At 39.1% G+C, this 21,314-nt stretch overlaps 1 protein-coding gene across 1 annotated transcript in view; it reads left to right on the top strand.

The window, feature by feature from the left end:
* The window catches only part of Mid1 (calcium-permeable channel component Mid1), a 76,365-nt gene extending 58,443 nt beyond the window's left edge, over positions 1–17,922 (top strand). Inside the window, exons 3-4 of the mRNA XM_083102870.1 lie at positions 237–440; positions 628–17,922. Of these exons, the coding sequence (XP_082958996.1) occupies positions 237–440; positions 628–1,490 (1,067 nt within the window). The 3' untranslated portion in view covers positions 1,491–17,922. The remainder of the gene's footprint in view (positions 1–236; positions 441–627) is intronic.
* Positions 17,923–21,314: the final 3,392 nt, after the last annotated feature.

Below are 21,314 nucleotides of genomic sequence, written 5' to 3'. Positions count from 1 at the left end.
ATTCCGCGTATATTTCGCAAGCCCTCTTCCCTTGAGGAAAGTATCGAAAAATGAATACGACTCGCGAAGCTTTTGAGTTTTCTCCGAAAAATGATACACGTTGCTAGAGTGCATGCTAGACAAGTTCTCTGCTTCTTCTTTTTCTTTTCCCGACGAATTTCTCCCGGTCGATGGTCGACGACCGTTCATGTTCGACCGTCCGTGCACGAGGTCGTTGGAAAACGCGATGATTTCAGATCCAAATATCCCCGAGACCGGCGAGCAGGCCGCGAGGGCGTTGCACAACAGCGATGACAGCGAGTGCTGCTTCGAGGTGTGCGCCGAGGACGAGCCAATGATGGGTATCTGCACCAACTGTGAAGAGCCGTGGAAACATGGTAGGCTCTACGACCCCTGGTCGGCTCCCCAGTGCGACACTGCCTTTCAATCTGATCCTACAGGTAAGTTCGACGAGTCTCGTCTTGGCGATTAAAATTAACGATTGATAAAAACTATTAGAATAAATGATTTTTAAAGAGCAAAATATTTGTCTTCGGAGAAATAAAATTTTAGATTGTTTACAACGTTTTTCTTTAAACTCACGAATAAAATCGTCTTCAATGATCATCGACATCTTTCTGGGCGCAGATCAGTATCCGGGTTCGCAGGCGGGCCAACCGGAAGCGGACACGGACCGCGGGCCCGCCGATGACAGCCAGGAAACAAGCACCGCATCTTCCTCGTCCAACACCCCGGTATCTTCGTCAACCACCACCACCGACAAACAGAACACGTTATTTTGCGGCAGCGGCCGCATCGGCTCGATACCAAGCGCATCCTCGCCCGGTCAATCAAGCCCGTCGATCGTCCTCCAGCTTTTCTGGCTCTGCTCGATCTTAATTTCCCTCCCCGCGAACGCGCTGCAATACAACCTCGCGCCCTCCTGGAGCCCCTTTGGCTTTTTGCGACTGATCGGTTCCGGTCTGCCAGGCGTATTCGTTCTGAGAAGGACCTTCAACGATCTTCGCGCTTCCACTTTCGGTCCACGCTCGGCCGGAATTTACCGGCATGCCGTAGTGCGGTGTCTCTTGTTCATCCTCTGGATGCCCAGACGGGCAGTGACAAAATGTCGTCGTCGCGGATGGTGGTGGTGGAGGTCCTGGAGGAGGTCCAGCAGCCGGCACTTTCGCTGGAAACTTCCTCGTCACGTCGTTCCTGGTGACGTCGCGCCCTGGCGATCCGTCCTGCGCGACGCATCGACCGCGGTCTTCGTGCTGTTCCTGAAGTTCACGGCGAAGTGTCGGTGTCGCGATTGGTGGTGGTTATGGCGCCGATGGCGGAAGTGCGGGTCGATGGATGGACAAGACGCGAGACTCGTCCGGAGAAAACGTTCTACGATGATTCGCGGGAAGCGTCGTCGAGGACGCCGGCGAGGAAGGGGTCCCAGTGGAATTTTCAAGACGGACGTCGCGAGTTCGGCCAAAGCGACGTCCAGGAAGGACCCGCCATAGAGCGGCAAAGTTCGCTTTCCTGGATACCCAGGATCGTACGGGTTTTTTTCTATCTTTGGCATCTCCGCGAGAATCTTCCCTCGCGGAGTGCCGGTACTCGAGAAGTACACCAGGGTTGATCGAAGCCAGACTCGATCGAGGACAGACCGATAACGGAACGTCGCGTCGAGCACAACGCAAGAAGACAGGAAGGATTGGAGGATGTTGCACGGGTAAAAAGAACACCAACGCCGCGAGGAGCTGAAGAGAAGATGGCAAAGGCGAAAAGGATCAAGCGGAGGAGCGCGGGGCAGTCACGTCGACAATTCGGTTCCGCAGATTGGAGCAAAATGGCGAGAAAAGGGAGAATAACAAAGAACAACAACAACATCAACTACAAAAAAACAAGAACAGAACGAAGGAAACGTAACGTCTAGCGCTAATAATAATGATAATAATACAATAATAATGAATAAAACAAAATAAATTAATAAATAATCAATAATAATAGTTAATAATAATGATAATGATGAAATAATATAATGAAGATTAAATAATGGAGTAAACGATATAAATATATAAATATATTATATAAAGAGAAAAACGATTGAAAAAAGAGTAACGTTAAAGTAAACGATAGAATAATAATGATACGATTATTATTACACATTAAATTACGTTACACACAGAGTGAGAGAGCGAGAGAATAAGAGAGAGCGAGCGAGAGAGAATGAGAGAGAGAGAGAGAGAGCGAGCGAGCGAGCGAGAGAGAGAGAGCGAGAGAGAGTGAAAGAGGATGTAAAAGAGAAGAACGAAAAGAGGATAGATGTAAAAGCCGACAAAGGTAGACATACAGGCACACAAAATAACACACGTACATACACAGTGGAGCATAAGTCGTTAAATTTTAACGAGGTAGCATTAAAAAAAAAACCGTAGGTAGATAGTTTCTTCGCGGCGAAAGAACGATCGAGGGAGGTCTCTTGAACGCACTAAGTAAGATGCTGACGTATTCTTATATAGTCGGTGTGTAGGCTCTGCTAGGAGGGTGGGGGGAGTAAAAACGCGTGGCACGGGATGATAAATAAGCACGGCGTTATCGAGATATAATATGTGTTCGTTTAGACATTACCGTATAAATAATAACCATAAATATAAAACATAGAAAACTGTGTTGTGTAATGAGAGACCTGAGAGTCGAAATGGAGAGGGTGCGTGTATGTGCATGTGTGCGAATGAGGAGAAGAAAAAGAGAAAGGGGGAGAGAATGATGAAGAGACGCGAGGATGAAAACGTGTTGGACGACGCGCTCCACGAGTCACGTGGATGATTTACCAAGATGGAAACCGAGATCCGGGAGGGAGGAAGAATTTTAGAGTCGAGTTTTTTCCCCTCGTCGCGTCGGGTGAGCGCGAAAACGCGAGATTCCAAGAATCCCTCGGCTCCCGTTCCGCATTTCGATGCGGTGCGTTCGATTATCGGGATCGACCATGCGGAAGGTAAATGTCGTGGCCGGTCGCGTTGAAATCACGCTGGTGATTTCGCCTCGCGCGATGAAAATGTCAGGACTTCGATTCTTTCTAGGCTTGCTATGATTCTTAAGCGTCATCTTGGCTCGGATTCTTCCCTTGGAATTTTACGCGACAAGTTCATTAAGTTTTGAATTCGTATCGATCCGCACTTTTTTCCTTTACCTGTTACGCTCCGTTCTCCATTTCATTCTTTTCGTTTTCCCGTTATTGGTTTCCTTTGATTTTCGTTTCCTTTTTTTTTTATTGGAGAAATCTTTTTGTGGAAGATTGCGCGCGCTTTTGTTCGTAGCTTTAGGGATCTTTTGGAATGGAATATCTATCTGTGCAGACAAGATCGAAGTCGATTGCGAGTCGATTTTGGGGTAGAGACAATAAGAATTTTAATTACACTAATGGAAATTTTAAATAAATGCGAAATGAAAGATAGGAGTGTGAAGGTTTAGCTACTTTTTATCGAGCAATATACCAAAGAATGAGATCTTACGAATCTCCATCGAACGAAAGATGCAAACAAAGAAGGGGAAATAAAAATATGTGATGTTAAAGCTATGTAAACAGAGGAAAGAGGTAAGGATATGATAGATGAATCGACAAAAGAACGCGAACGACACACGAATAATGGCAGGGTGTATTAACCAAAGGAAATTTAAATCCCAAGGGAAGTGGATCTCGTTCCGCTTGTGTAATAAAAGACTTGGTGTAACCGAATTTTCCGAAAACAGGAAAAAAATAGCGCGCGCACACACATACACACACGCATACACATTCGCGCGCGCGACTATCGTCGATGAAAAATAGAACGCAGGGCAGGAGAGAATGTCCTCGATCACGTAGAATAAAGCGCGAAGTAAGAAGAAGGTGTTTTCTGGTCACGTGAAATAAGAAGCGGAATAAAGTCTTCGATCACGTCAAGTTAAGGAGTAGAAGTAGAAGAGGACGAAGAGAGATGAAGACAGGGAGGAAGAGAAGATCACACGATACGCACAAATTCGCCCATCGCCTAAAGAAATCGTGCTGTTACTTGTTTGTGTTATTTCTCGTTGTTGAACCGAGTGAAGCCACGCGAGGGTGGAACACTGACAGAAAAGAAAAAAAGACAGCCTCTTATGAGAGAGAAATGTATCTATATATAATATCTATCTGCCATCGCGGAAGAAAACCCGGGGTGCGGCGGTTCGGTTTAGCGGATCGTCGTAGCCCCGATCTCTTAGGAAGACATATGCACACTCAACACACGAACACGAATAGAGTGTTCAAATCGTTAGTGCGATTGCATTGCGCGAAGGACGAAGGTAAAGAAAATCGTATTTTGCGCGAAATCGTACACCTGTTCCAATCGGTGCGACCAGGTGATTCGACTCGAGAAATAACGTCGCGACGCCGACGCCTCTTTCTGGTACGACGAGAAGAGGGAGGTAACTACCTTGGCTCGCTTCTTTTTCTCTCTTTTTTTCTCTAATTTTTCGCCGTATTTCCTCTCTCTCTTTCTCTCTCTCTCTCTCCCCCTTTCTCTTTCTCTTTTCTCTGACCGTAATTTCTGCGGAGGTCAGTGAAAATTGATCGAGTTTCTTTTAATGTCACACGGAAAAATGTGTGATCTAATATATACTAAAAAAATACGTAAATATACTATATTTGTATAATTATAATTAAATTATATTAGATGTAACATAAAATTATTATTACAGTTAATACATAGACATATATATACATACGTTTAATATTTAATATATTTATCTACCAACTGTGTAGCATATTTCATCAGACTTGTTATTTTCTCAAGAATTTTATTCCGAAGTCAGAATTGAAAAGCTTCTCGTTGCAATTGTTGTTTAATACCTCTCAGGTTGAAAAGTTGAACGAAAAGTTTAACTTTGAGATGAACGAACGGACGTTTCGTAATCTCTCATTAATAATTAATATCGGGGAAATTGTATATCGACGCGGATGTAAACGCGGCCTAATTACGCCGAAAGAGGCGAAGCTTCGGAGAGCATAATTTTGCAATCAAGTTCGATCGATGCGAAAGGAACGCGGGGGATGGGGGGGAAAGAAAAACGGGCGCCTCCGCGCTGAGTCAGAAGCGCGCGCGTCGCGCTTTGATTAATCGTCGCCGAATCCGTTTATAATCTGTTACACCGCGTCGCGGAGAAACGTCCATTCTTGATCCAAAACAACCCGCTCGCGCGGCGAATCTTAATTCGGCGAATAATTCGACGGGAGACATTGGACGAGTCCAACTAACAAGATGAGAAAATCGAATCCTTAGCCCTAAACTTTGTAATTGTGAGATGCATCTCCGTTGTTTACTACTTTACTCGAGTAGTTTCCAACTTTTGGAATGATTTTCTTGGAAATTTCGAAATCTTCTTGGCCCGCCTATTATAATTTCTTTATATTTCTCTATACTTGTACGTGTAATATAATATCATATTGATATTAATATTATAATATTACATTAATATTATATGTATATAATTTTCATATATTATATATAATTTTATAATATAATTTATATAATTTTAATATATTATATCTATAATTTATATCTTACAACCAATACTTGTCCAAATTTATTTGTTTATTTCTTTCTGTCAAATTTAGGATAAATTTAAGTGGTTATTCAGACCTTTTGGATATAAAGAAATATTTAACTTTTGTAATCTCAAAAAAATGGAATGGTAAATTGGTGCACTCGAAAATGCAGTTGCGTTAGTATGTGTTTTATACGCGCGTCTATATTCATATAGACGTAAGTGCAACGCGGGGGAAGAGAAATTGTTGAGGGTGAATTATGATCGTTCATCCCGATCGACTATTTGCTATTTACTCGGTCTAGCGGGAACGTTAAAATGTTCTCTAAAGTGTTCTCGCTGGAAACTATCGCCAAGAAATTGTGAGTAGATAACGCACGTTATACAGCAGAAAATACGTAGCATGAATATAATTGGGTTATAAATAGGTACCTCGTGCAAATAAAGTGCAGAAAATTGTGACATTAATTGATGAACATAATTCAGTTGTATGTGTTAGAATCTTTTTCGATAAAGCCCTTGTTTCAAAGAGGCATACATTATAGTAGAAATGAATTGAAAAGTAGAAGAACACTCTTTCTCCATCTTCTGAGATTAATCGTGATAGAAATTTCGAGTTAAGAAGCGTATTTCGTCTAATCGATTACAATGTCTGCTTGATAAGAACCGGGAAAGAAAATGAGGGGAAAAAGTGACAATACACGAGAGAGTAAATAGCAAACAGTTGAAGGGCATAGTCATCATTGCAAAAATGTAGAAAGAAGAAAAAGAGAGGAAAAGACAGAGGAGCAGAAAGAGAAAGAGAAAAGAGAGAACGGTCGTCGTCATCATTGTGATTGCAGGAAATCGTGCAAAAGAATAGGGTGTGTTCATTGCACATTGCGGAGCAGAGAGAGAGAGAGAGAGAGAGAGAGAGAGAGAGAGAGAGAGATATGAACGAAAATGAAAAAAAAAGAAAGACGTTTGGCTTCGCGCGTGTGTTAACCGTATTGTTAAACATTGTCTAATATGTGATTGTTACCAATTTACACTTATCAGATAGGGATATGGACGTTACAGAGAGATTTAATCATAGAGCACCGCCATTGAGAAAAAAAGAAAAAGAGAATATATAAATAATATAAATATACATGAGAAAAATTAGGTATACTGTATACATATACATATATATAATATATATATATATATATATATATATATATATATATATATACAGGGTGTTTCTTAATAAATGCGAAAAATTTTAGGAGATGATTCTTTGCCGAACATTAAGGGGAGTTTTTCATATAAACAGTTTTTCATATACTCCTATATCCCTTTCTGTGGAGTTACACTCCTCCAAAAATGGGGGTAAAAATTAGGTTTTTATTTTTTTCTCAAATTTGGAACACGTTAAAGAAATGAAATTAGGTGGATATTTTCTACTAGTAAAAAGGTTATTTATTAATACTTTTTTCAGCCTCCCGTATTGTTATAAGGGGATGAAACTAGCAGCCCCTATTCAATTTTTTATTAGAACTTTTTAATGTTTATATGAAAAACCTCCTTTAATTTTCGAAAAGAATCATCTAAAATTTTTCGCACTTATTAAGAAACACCCTGTATATATACATGTATATATAAGAAATAGCAAAAAAATGTAAGGACAAGCAGTTTTCGAAGAATAAAATAAATAGAGAGATAGAAAGATAAGGAAAGACAGAGGGAAAATTGTATCACGGGTAATCGAGAGTTTTCCTTATCCTCGGAAGTTTTCCCTACGTTTGATTTTCTTTCGCGCATGTAAATATATGTAATATCGCGCCAACGCGCGTAGACACGCGTGTGATTGATATACGTGGTAGTGTATGTACGTATGCGTGTTGTGTAAATTATACAAGAGAAGCGTGTTGCCGAATGGCGAAAGGCGCGTATGCGTGCGTATGTGTGTTAAATGCATGTAAAAGAAATGAAAATCAGAACACTGTGCGAGAAAAACGATGCGGCAAATGAGGCAGAAATCGACCAGGAAGTCGCCGATTTATTTTGCGATTAACTCGTTCTGTTTCGTTCCGCGGCGTGTGGAAAATCTCTCGTGATATTGAGGGAAATTGAGAAATTGCGTTTTGTAATTTTTACGATGGCCATTTGTTCCAGAATTCTTGGCAAGTGGCGGTACCACGATAGTTGAGGGTTAAGTGGACAAGTTTCGAGAGTGGTCAAGAAGATCGAACACCCGGCAGCTCGTAGAAATTTACACAGCCTCTGCCTTTCCTATCTATCTGTGTGTCCGATCCTCTTCGCGGACTAGAGAAACACGTCGCTCGCGCGTCAATTTACGCGATATGTGAAATATATCCTCTTCTCTATCTTTTTTCCACATTTCTTTTTTTTTTATTCTACTCTTCCGTCTCGCTTATGTTTTTCTAAATTCCACCAGCAAAGAGAACGTCGATCGCACGTCACTTTATACATACACAGGTTCCTCTCTTCTACCATTTCCATCCCCTGTCCTTATTCCTCGCTTCCTCGATCGACAGATCCATTTAAGGACATCGAGAAGTGTAAGAGAGAAGGACGCGCGGCCTGCGGTCAGCTTTTGCAGCCGGGAATTTCGCACTGACAATTCTCGTTGCGCTGCAAAACCGCGTTGCATCGTTCACAGTTGAGAGTTAACGACATTACAATGGATAATAGTATTATAGATAATTCGAGAAGACTGCCGTGACCGAGTACGTTAGGTTTCCTTCTTTATCCTCTGTCTCCTCGACATTCTTGCGCAGAACAACCCGCAATTTCCAGCAGCTCCTTTTACATCGTCCGCATTTTCATCAGCCACTTAATATAATTCAGACTTGGATGTCTCTACATTTGAGATCTCTGAAGTCGGAGCTGCCTTCTAAACGAGCTCTTTCTCATCATTCGGTTCATGTGTACGCTTTATTCCTTGAAAAGAGAAATTGACTTGCCTTCTAAATCAAGTAATTGAATGGTTCTCTCTTTGTTTCGATATTATTAACCACGTCTCGGACCACGTTAACGATACGAGCGTAAATGACAGGTCGCCCCGATGGGCCTTAATTAATGGCAATTAACTGCTAATAATACGAGGGAATAATCGAGAAACGGAAGAGATGAGAAATATCATTTGTCGTTGCTGCAAAGAGGCAGAACATTGCGAAAAAATACGACATGTGTGTTGAATTTAAAGAGAGATCTCTTTGAACCAAGTCGAGCATCTAAACCATGTGTATAATGTATCTCGCGCGTGTATACAGGTGCCTTATCTCGAGGGTTCCGACATCGCGTATATCTTTAAAAAAAATCTTAACACGCCTTGAACGCCAGAGGCGTCTGAGTGAATATAATTTAAAGTTTACACATGTCTGATGTTCAAGGAGAAAGGATGTATCGCGAAGAGGGTGGTCTCCATTTAAAAAAAAATAACCGACGGTGTTTTTCGAAGTCAAAGTCACATTCTCTCTCTTACCAGTTTCTCCATTTCTGATACGTACAATTTCGGAACTTGAGGCACGGCACTATGTATATACATACACCACCCATACACAATATATATATAGAATGACGTCGTGTAGAAATACATGAGCTTAAAAGCTCTCGTAAGCACATGCAATTTAAGTAGAGCGAGAGGAAGAGGAGAAGTGGATATGAAAGAGTATATTATGTGAGGAAAAGATGGTGGGACTCTTGAAGATCGAGTAAGAGGGAAGAACCTCCGATCGATTCGACGACGCATGAGTGGGAGAAGATTGTGCATAAATGGATCGATGCTAATTAGTTTATTAATTATTTACTTGCGTTCGCGCGTGCGAAGTTTGCCGATGGCGCCAGATTAATCATCAGTCTTGCCATCGCGAAAATTTGCTGGGATTCCCTCTTGTCGGTCCATCCGCACGTGTAACGCAATTATTGACATCGTCACACTATTGATACGCTAAACATTATTGATCGCGCGATTCGTCTCAAGAATTTACCAGACATTCAATCGCAGGATTGAGAGGCACAAGAGAAACGCGGAATACATTGATACACAGTAAAAAATAAAATGTTAATTATAACATTTTTCAAATGTCCCAGAAAGTCCACTCTAAATTTTAAGTTAAAATAACTCATTCGTCGTATGTTATTTATTGACAAACTCAAAATGTTAAATAATTGACACAATACTTTACATTTATTTTTGTTATTGTGATTTTAAGTGTAATGTAAAAAGAACATACAAATTAATTAAAAATTACATGAAAAAATAGTTACAATAACTCGCAAGAATTGTAGAATATTAACATATAATAGTAATTATTTTAACTTAAATTATTTGTAATAGAAACATTTGATTTTAGTAAATTTGATTATTTTGTATGTTGAAGTTCAAGATTATTTTTGAAGATTTACTTTAACTTTTCTTAGAATGTTAAACTGACTTTGAGACATATTGATTGCTTAAAATGATTATGTTAAAAATACTCAAAATAATATTCCATTTCTAAGAGACATATAGAAGGTGTTAAGTTATGAAGTTGACATAAATGTAACACATGAAAACGTTATAAAAATAATAACATGACTTCTATGACAATTGCAAACTTATTAAAGTAAAAAGGCAATCTACCGTAATGGTTCTTCTCGAAATATTCTTAAGCGAGAGCTATTACAGAGTGTATGAAATTCATTTCGCTTCAAAGCATGACATCAAACATATTCGCGGAAAAATAATCGTGGAAAAAATAATTCTCTACACATCGCGAGAGACGTAATCGAGCGAAATATCGCATGGAATGCAATTTTATTTAAAAACGAATAAATTCTTCTAGCACGGAATTTTTTATCTCGCATTAACTTAAATGACGAGCTTTAATATGTCACTCGTGTTTCATAGATATGTCCTAAGATGATTTGGTGCCATCACGAGCGATTAACGAGCTTTTAATTTTCATCCTCGTTTGCTACAAACATAAGAATATGCTCTATTTATTACCGCTTCTTCTCGTTATCGATTACGATTACTCGGTCGACTTCCGGTCGATTTCCTCTCTACGTCGACGCATCTAGAAGGAACGATCCGCGGATCGTTCACTTCTCTTGCGAAGTTCACCTCTAAGAAATGATAAGCAATGTTTTTGGACCAGTCGATTAAAGAAAAAGAAAAAAAAGAAAAAAAGCTAGATAAAAATATATCTGTGGGAGCGGAAGTGGCGGAGAGATATATGCAAGTGTATAGCTACGGTTTTCCGCGCGGTGAAAAATTCGCGACGAAGGAAAATCGAGATAGAGGAGAAGAAGGAGCAAAGAAGTAAAAAGATCGAGAGGCAAAAGAACGAATGCAGACGATGGAGGTGTGAGAAACTCGTTTCGCAGACTTCTGCGTCGTTGGTTATGCGACAAGGAACGCGCCGATTATATTTACAGAATGCAGATTAAAGTCTCGTTTCGCGACATACAACCGGACGTTCGCGCTCTCGTACTTTGTACACTTCGACTAAAGGAGAGATAGGTACAACCATTCGCTAAATACGTCGGAATTCGTCGATATTTTCTTGAGAAATGTCTATTCGTATCGCGAATAACGAAATTCTGATTATCTGTAATATGATTATATAAATTAATGAAATATGTACGTGAAAAAAAAAGAATCAAGAGAATAGAGAAGCAACAAGCCGTTTCTTTAAGCGACAATGCAGAAATTTTAGACAGAGAGTCCGTCAAGGACTCTATTCTCGCATTGCGATTTTCCAACGTATTTCGCAATTAAAAAGCCGACATAAATTTTTATTCAATTATTAACAATTTTTTGTTTACGAGATACACCACGTGAAAATGGAAAATATCATAATGCGAGGTAACCACTCAACAAACTCCGGGCTTGAATCTATTTGCACGCCGATTTTCGCACTGCGCTAACAATTAATATCCCCCCATTGTTCTCTCTCGGGCCTCTATTCATCGGATACATCCTAATGCGCGCGATTCGTACAAACTCGACTCTTGAAATTTTAATTACGTCCAGCTATTATCTCGGCAGTCCGCCGCCACGATAAAAACGTCGGAATATCGCGTATAAACCATCTTCTCGTTTACATTGCCTTGCCCGAACGTCGGTCTGACTCTTTACGACGACGGCTTACGACGACGATACGAGTGCGAGTCTTTATGACGAGTCTTTATCTTATGGTACCGTCCATGAATAGCACTAACTTACAAATATATGGTTTTTATGTAAGAGGGATCAAGCGCCGGTTTGAATCATCTCGAGTTGAAGACGATTCGAGGGAAATGAAATATGAATATAACGAAAAGCGAACATGCTATATATTCGTAACAACCAGGCAGCGAAATTAATATAAATATAAATATTGTCGCATTGCATCGTAAATATTGATGCGAAATATTGTCACATTCTTTTTTTTAGATAGAGAGAAAGAGAGAGAGCTTTAGAAGCTTATTTTTCGATTTTATCGGAAAAACACTTGGTTATATAAAATCCGCCGAAATTATTTATTATATATGTATATATATATAAAATATATAAATATAAAATATATATATATATATTTTTTTTATTTATGTATTTTTTTTCTCCAACTGACCTGCATAATAAAAATGTAACATTGCGCTGAAATAAAAAAAATATCCATTATTCGCAAACTTGATTCGGGTTTGAGAAGAATTCGCCATGAACGATGTTTCTTGGCGATTTTTCCTGCGTGTTTGCGATTCTCTTTAAAAATTAACTTTTTTATCTCTCTGTCTCTCTCTCAATCTTTTTAATTATCCGATACTAGTGATAGCAGGGACGGCGACACAGTCGTAGAGAGCCGCGCTCGATATTCGCGCATGACGTACATAAAAGAGAATGAAAATCATGAAATCTCGAGATACGCGTTTTAATCTTTTGTTTTTTCTCTCTTCTTCTCTGCTTTTCTGTTTAACCTTGCCAATTTTTTAAATTGTTTCTCTTGCCCTCTTAATTCGATACATGCAATTGATTTTTTCCATATTTATAACATGCTACTCTTCACAATATTTGTGTACAATTTTATATTTCGCTTCTATTTGCTTTAGCGGATTTTTTGCAGAATGTAAAAAGAATTCTTCTTGTCTTTCTTTCATTGTTGTTTATTGCTTAGATTTTTATATTCGTCTTTTTGCACTTCAAATGATAAAAATCTCAGTCTGAGGACAGCAAATGAATCACTCGCTTTTTTTTAATGCTTTTAATTTTTTATAAATCACCAGTCCCCGTTTATCGCGAAAAATTCATCTCGCATGTGCGTCGACAAACGGTAAAAATGATCGTAATTTTATGCGTGTTGCGTGTTCGCGATTTTAAAAAGCGTTGCTCTCATTAAGGCGTGTCGTTATTACGGAAATTTCCCGATAAAAGATTGCCAAGATATTTTATTGTTCTGTGCGTAAAGTAGAGCACGGTAATATGAGATCAGATGGGCGTGAGAGGAAATACTCGGATCTTTATATATACACTATACATATTTGCTAATAGGCGTGTCTCGCGCGAACCGGGCAATATTTCTTATTCTTTTCATTAATATTTCCAACTCAATTTCTTTTTGATTAAAATGTCAAGATATCAAGAATCGAGACCCGTGTCCCGACTGCGCTTTGAATTATTCCGATATCGTGCGGAGAACTGTTGCATTATTCTCGCGCTCGGAATTTATTTCTCATTTTTCGCGCATAAGGACATTCCGGGTATAAGAACATAAGATTTCCTGCGCGTGAAAGTCATTTGCATTTCACTTTGAAATCTTCGCGATCGTCAAAAACATTTGTTTTATTATTAGTATTATTTAGTATTATTAATAGTATTTTATTATTAAAATTATCGCACCTCGATTATATTCGCTCCCGGTAATTAGCTATTAAAAGCTACAGATTTTTGTAAAAAATCGCATTTTCGCTTCCTTATCATCGACTGCGGTCGAATGTATCGTAAACACGATCGATTTCAGCTCCATGCTTGGACATAAAATTTGTCGGGACGATCGCGCTATTTGTTCCGAGTGAATTCAAACAGCGCGACGCTAAAACCGCAGATTTTATCGACCGATGGCGTGGAACTTTAATGAATTGCCGGATCGATAGAGACCAAAATAATTGAGTGCCGAAGACGCGTAAGAGGAAGCGTGCAAATAAAGGTGGACGGTTTTAATAAAGAAACTGTGACGATAGATAAGAGACTAATAATGACGTGAGGGAAAGATAAGATCGCGTGTTATTGGATAACGTCTCGGCAATATTCGGTTTACGTTCGTCAAAATACGGGGAATAGAAACCAATAACGCATCTTCGGCGGAAACTACGACATATGAGCGCGATAATGAAGAATAATGGAAGAAAATGCGAGACGATCCTCACTTTAGAGGACCAGAGCCGCGAGGAAATTGGAGTCGGAGGCGCGAGGGAACGAAGGGAAGATACGTCTTTCGACGCCCGGGGGTTAAACGCCCTCGACATCTCCCGGAGACCGATCTCGAAAACTCCTCGATCCCTGCGCCCGTCGATTCTACCGTCGATTTTTTCGCCATCATCTCCCGACATCACCTCCGCGCGAACCTCGAAAACACCCCCTTGGCACCAGTCGAGTCGCTGAGTCTCAGATTACTCTCCTTCTTTCGCGTAGCAGTCTGCTTCGGGCTCGCGGGGGTGCGTTTTACGACGCGTCACGTGCGAAACAAGCGAGCGAGCGAACCCTCTCGGCGCGAATCATTCGCCGGGCGTTAAAATAATAACGGCAATAAATTCCGGCTGGAAGGGAAGATTGTGCGGAAGGGAGGGACGTATCACGAGCAATGCGACGGGAGGGCGAAAAGGTAGAGACGGCGAAGGAGAAGGCGGTGGCGGCTTAAGGGTGGCGAGAGGATACGGAGAAGCGGTGGCGGCGGCGACTGCGGAGAGGAGAAGCGGCCTCGGCGAGGGTGAAAGAGTGGTGGAAGGTGGGTCGGAGGAACCAGGGTCGGGGAACCGGTCGGGTTTCGGTCGTGACGGGCTCCCTCTCTCGGGGGGAGCGAGAACGAGAGAGGGTTAGAGAGTACGTATTGATCTCACACACACACACACTCACTCACACACACACACACATACATACACAAGTCATCCGATACATAGCGTCCGCATAAAACAGGCCACCGACGCCGACGTCGTTCTCGACGACGCCGATGTCCACGTCTTTGTGTCTCACACTTTTGACGGTTCTTGCGAAACCAATTTCGAACGAGAGTGACATAGCGAACAGAGAGCTATGGGAGAGATTGAGAAAGGCGGAGATGCGGGAAGAGGAGGCCAAGTTTTCACCTCCCAATTGGTCAGTATCGGACCTATTGAGTCGATAAATTTGATTTAACTGCTTATACGCGGATGATTCCGCGATCTTGCAAGCATCTTCGCCTTCCTTTCCTTCATTCTTCGTCTAATAAATTTTTTCATCGGTGTATTGCAAGAGAGAATATTTTTCTATAAGTACTCTAGAAGTTCGTAAAAATCCCTGCGTTATTCAGGGCGATTTTTTGATGACGTTACAATTATAAATTGTAATAAACTCGTGTTGTCTCTCAGTTAAAAGGGTTAAATTTGAAATCTGAAATAATCAGAGAATATCGAGCGATTACAAATTAATAATTATTATTCGTGTTAAAAGAGAATTTTAATCAATGTATCACAATCTCTCTCTTTTGTGTTTCGTTAAATTGATTGACAGACTAATAGTTTTATTCGATTTCCATTGGCTCGCATTTTAAGCTGCTAAAAATGATACTAATCAGACCTTTCTCAGCATCAATTTAGTTAATTTTTTGTAAATTTAATTTCACTCACCGTCGCCCGTTTCCTTCATTTTAACTACCGTCTTTGCTTTCGTAACTTCGTTATTCGCGATATTACCGCGGCCGACCCAGTTGTGAGGGATCGCAAAATGGAAGGTCGGCGAGAAAAAGGGCCGCGAGAGGTGAAAGAGCGAGAAGGGCGGCAGAGCGGTCATCTCGTTGAATTTCGACGGAAACCGCAAAATTGCTTTGATGCGCGAAGAAGAAGAAGAAGAAGAAGACAAACGAAACGTTTCGTAATTTCAAAGGCTCCGGTAATTTCAGATTAAATGCCCGTATCTCTCCCCGCTTTTCGTCTGCGATGAGGATGTGCGGAGGCGTGGATGAAAAGGAGAGGGGAGGAGAAAAGGGGGAAGGTTAATACTAGGATGCCGCGAATATGAGTACGCGGGGGTGAGTCGAGCGACCTGAAATTCAATTTCACGCACCGCGGCTTTCGTGACTACCGTCGTCAGCGATGCGCCGCCGTCTGCGGGCTTCTTTCGAAAAATCTTCTCGGATGAGCATTCCCGGATGTTCCGGACGTCCAAGTCGACAAGATCCCCAAAATTGCCGTGAAAGATACGACAATGTCGTTGTCAAACGACGATTAAGCGAAAAATCGCGTCAATGATGCTATTGACTTTTCGAGATATAAATATTGTGATTTTTCTAATAAGAAACTTCTTGTTCCATTTCTAGTTTGTTCCGAGGTAAATAAGGATAATTATTATATCATTGAAATAATTATCTTAACTCTTTTGAATTTTTACATACACACATACACGCATATCTAGAAGAGAGAAAATTTTAAAAATTTGAATTTTACAGCTCTTTTTCTTTTGACTAATTGGACGCGGTTATAAAATGCGAGATTTTAATAAATTTTGCGTGATTTCCATTTTATTTAAAAATTCCAGCCGGAAAGGAATATTTTAAATTTTATTTTAAAGCGCTTCTTCGTATAAAAATGATGATATAATTCGTTGGGATGAAATATTTATGTTAAGAAGCTTCAATTCTCCGATTCTAAGAGCAATTTCATGTCGGGGCAAAATTTTGTGGTACAAGTTTCCATGTATCGGCAGTAATGCAAATTCACAGGAGCTTCACTGTCATCTTGAAATGGTTCATAGTCCGATTAATAATAGCTCCTCATCTGATCAAGCCGAAGAAAATTAGCCACGTTATTAGTTATTTTGTCAAAGTTCTAATCCTGCATCTTCAATTGCGAAATTATGGTAAATCGAAGGAATTTTAAACTTTTTTGTCATTTTATTATAACACTTTTCACGATTATTATTTTTTACAATTATTTATTTAAGAAAATTAACTCTACTTCAAATATTCGCTCTTTATAAAACTCAACGAGAAGATTTGCGTTTCTCGACCGAATTGGCTTAGCATGCTAATAGCGTGGTATTGAGATACAGAAGTAGCGTTTTCGTTTTGTCGGACGGGCTTCGATAACGAGCGAATCTCTCATTTCGGCGAGGGTGGAAACCAGAGAGACGGCACACTCGGTAAATACTCGTTGCGAAGTAATAACAGCGCTGTCTCTACGGATTTCGTAATACTCCTCGTTATTGCAAAAGGCGGCGCCCCGGCTTTATTATCTCACTATTAGATATCATAATAATCCTAACATCGTTCTCGCGATGCAATAGGCAGCGCGAGATATATTCTCGACACAAAACAACCTATAATTATTTTATACATGTGTGAATCAAAGTATGTATAAAGATGAGACGTACAAAATTTTCATTAAATGTGAGAAAAAACAGCCGCATTTGGAAGTGATCGTCTGATTCGCGTTATTTGTCACGACGATTAAAAGGAGCAAATAATTATATTCATCGTTAGATTAAAAAAAAAGAAAAGAATATAATTGTCCGAGTTCTTCCTTGGGAGCCACATTTTTGGAAGATTAATTGATGAAGAATAATTCCCGTTAATTATTACTTTCAGTAAATCTCTCCTATCGAATTTTTATTACATCATCGTCGAGACTTTTTAATCTCATACGCAGTTTTCACGCTCAACTTCTTGCTAGCGATCTACTTCATTAATCATCGGATCTTCATTCATCTTGCTTTTATCAATCAGACAGAGATTACGTTTAACCGGGATAATGATCGTACACTGAAATCTTTCGTTTTGACGATTACCTCATTTACCGTCTGTCTTTCTAAACTCGTAAAATCGACTCGCAATCATTAATAATACGACCAACGTGAATATCGCGGATTGAAAAAAAAAGAGTTAATTGAAATTTTGGGATAAACATTAAGGTAGAGAGAACTTCGATATCTTCTTTACGAATACGTCGATTCTCCGAATAGCAGAGCATATGTATATTTGTTCACCGACAAATTCGAAAAGGAGTTACGTTTGTGTGTGAATTAAATTTTCAAATATCTATATAAAGAGAGCTGTCGATCTGTCATTCGGACTACAAGCTCGTTGTCGAATGTATGCGAATGTCTGTGAATATCAAGAGATGAATGAAAGATGTTAAAAAAGGAGCGAATGAGATAGAAAGAGAGAGAGAGAGAGAGAGAGAGAGAGAGAGAGAAGGAAAAAAAGAGCCACTGCCTTAGCGACAGCAGGATCCGTACTAGCAACAAGGCCTTAGAAAGTAACAAACCAGAAACATAATTAGAATTAAATAAGTCTGTTGTTGTTAACAAAAAGAAAAAAAAAGATAGAAAGAAGAAGACGAAAAAAAGAAGAAGGAGAAGATGAAAGAGGAGCAGGGAGAAAAAGAAACGATATTTAGTGAAGAACCAGGCGGACAAAAATGTTGACGTATTGTAAAACTAATTAGTCGTTGTATTTAAGCGCGTAAAACACGTAAACATATAATATATAAATATATATGTATATATAAAATATGTATTATATATATATATATATATATATATATATATATATATATGTATATGTATATATGATATATAATATGTATTATACCTTAACCCCTCGTGTGTGCCCATTATTAAGTAGGCCTCTTAAAATGTAGTTTAACGTAGTATATTACATGCTTGTCGCAAAACTAGGTATGATAATAATGAATAATATGCGAGAGGGAGAGAGAGAAAGAGAATATGCGAGAGAAAGAGAGAAAGGATGGAGAAAGAGAGAGAAAGGCAGAGTGTGCGAAGAGAAGAAAGGACAACAAATTTTCGGGAAGAAAGTCGAAAATATAAATTAAAGGAGCATCGAAGCGTTCGGAGAAACGACAACGCGCTTATGGTCTTCCACAAGTAGAGGTACACTTTCTTCTTTCGATCCTTATTTATCTTTATTATCATTATTATTGTTATTGTGTTCAATTTTCAGCTCGAAATCATATTTTATTTTTACGTTAATCATAGTCTCCATTAATTGGTATGATTATGGCTGTCAGGCGGCTAATACGATCCCGAGTAAAATGATTATATAAATTTGTAAAAAAAAATCAGATTTCTATCTCCATTCTGATGTAAATGTGGAAGTCGCGCGTTTATTCTCGGACTGAATATTCGCGACGAGTGCGCGATTTTGTACGGGCTTATACGGCTGCGAATTTGCAAACAATTATATTGTATGAGCATAGTCGGTGGCGTAGTATAGTTGATTGTACTACTGTAACGAAAACGAAGTATATTCGATTACAAAACAAGGTTGAGGTCTCATTTAATAACACAAACGCGCACGAAACTCCAGCGCTGAAAATTCACTTCGCCGCTTTCCGACCGAGGGATGGTCGATTCTTAAAACAGGAATTGAATCCAACTCGCACTCCTCGTGTAAGGAGATTGACTTTTGACAAACAATGCAAAAACGTGATTGCAATTTTTTTTATCCTCATGCCTCGTGCGCTTTATCTCAAAGTTAATTAGAAAGTTTGTTGCGATTCCTTCATATTTGTTTCATGTTTTGATGATATCATCTTGTGAATCAGGGTGAATTATACAGTGCGTTAAAAAAATTCTTCAGGCATTTCGTTTGAATGAAACGGCTTGTCGCAAATGCAGGATAACGCGCGGTCGAAGTGGAATAATTCCGCCATTTTGAAAAATATATTTGCAGCTGCTCAAACTTTATATAATTTTATATAATGACAATTAATCGCAAGATGCAATAATCATTTGATTGTTACAGAATAAAAAACTCGGGATTGTTTATGTCATTACATTTACAGGTGATCGTTAATTAATCGCGCTGTGGATCCGATCGAATTATCCACCAATCTCGCGCGCGTGGTCTGCTCGCGACAGATGCGCGTGCCGCGGATGCGTATACGCACGTGCAACGACACGTGCGCGCGTGACAGAAGCGCTTCCGATAAAATTCACCGAGAGATTGCGTGTCGCAGGTGAGACGTTACGGTAAAAAAAATCTAAGAATTTTTATTACAGTATAATTTCCTCGAGAGAAAAAAATTTCATCTTTTTTCAAGCTCAAATTTTCAAAATATTAAGCTGCTATTCACTGTTTTTTTATTAATTCAATGCATTGATTTCATTTCAGAAAGTGGGGATTAGAAATTTATGTTATTCCAAATCACCAAGTAAATCAATGATACTGAAATTCGCGTTAAAATCGTCAGGATAGGAGAACCAGGACTCGTTTTCAGACATCGGAAGACGATTTCTCAACAAGCACAATTGACAATTGATCGCCGACATTGTTCGTTTCTAATAGAGAACGGCGCGCACGCGGATCGTATCTGTTTAATTTATCCGATGAACCGTATTAAAGCCTGGGTAATAACACAATAAGCGATCACCGTGACTCGCGGTAAAAGCGCTCGTTCGGAAGCGAAGACGTTGGATATTCAGAGCTCGTCTGAATGAATATCGACGACGTCGGCAAGGAAGTTATGTTCTCATAGTTGTTATTAAAGTACTTGCCGCGCGTTTCTCCCTCTCCCTCGGTTCCCTTCCTGTATCTCCCCGAATTAATCCCGTTGCTTCGGAACCTCGAGGTTTCACAACTTGCTACGGTTTGCAAAATCGATAATATCAGCCACGATACGTTTTCGCGGTTCGTTTCTCCGCGTCTCGTATGCTTAAATGCTTAAATGCTTACATAATTGATATGAGCGATAAGACGATCGGATCTATCCATGTTAAAAGTAATCGCGAAATTTATATCGAGAAAATAACAGTTTACTTAAAATTTTTATAATAATTCAAATTTGCGAATCATGTAATATTTGAATTTTTTTCTATGTAGAAAGAGCAATTCTTTTGTTAAATGTGTATCGTACATTGCTTATCAATTTGATAGCCTACTTTTATCTCGCAACCATTTTTGCATCTTATTTTTTATATTTGTGATACTCGTATCTTTTTCAGAAAAGCGCGCCGTTATTCAGTTATTTTTTCTGAGAATCTCAAGTGAAAGATCAAGATCTTCGTGCTTTTCCCATTTAGAATTTGTGGTCACTTGAAAAGACATGGGTTTGAAAAGATGTCATTTAAAAGGTCTTACGCGATTATCGCGTGAGTGGCAGAAAGAAGAGGACTGAAAAATCCTTCAATCGGAAATATCTTCATTTTTTGGTCCTTGTCATGATTAGTTTACTATTTTTTTTCATTTCATCGCTTCTTCATTCTAGTAGCTTCAAACCATAATCTTCTTTGATCTTTGTTGCTCTTAAACTTTATATTCTATCAAAGATTGAATTGTGCTAAAAAATGATCGTACTATAAATTGACTTGCCAAACGACTGGAATATTAAAAAAGAGGGGATTTTTAAAATTTTTTAAAATGTTTATCGATTACTCTTTTTTGTTATCACTTAAGAAATGAATCATATGTTTAAATTTCAATTTAATATGATAATAATTTTATTATACATTATATATTTGTTGACTATATTTTAATTAATTATTGTGTTTTATTAATTTTTTTCTGAATTATTTTATTAATAATTATTTATATTAGTGAATACACTTTCAATGATCTTGATAT

Source organism: Camponotus vicinus, unplaced genomic scaffold, assembly GCF_025532165.1.
Source record: "Camponotus vicinus isolate PSW18456_S1 unplaced genomic scaffold, iyCamVici1.0 SCAF_6, whole genome shotgun sequence".
In the NCBI taxonomy this organism is placed as follows: Eukaryota; Metazoa; Arthropoda; class Insecta; order Hymenoptera; family Formicidae; genus Camponotus; species Camponotus vicinus.
Note: the sequence above shows the minus strand (reverse complement) of the source record. Positions and strands in the feature narration are given on the sequence as shown.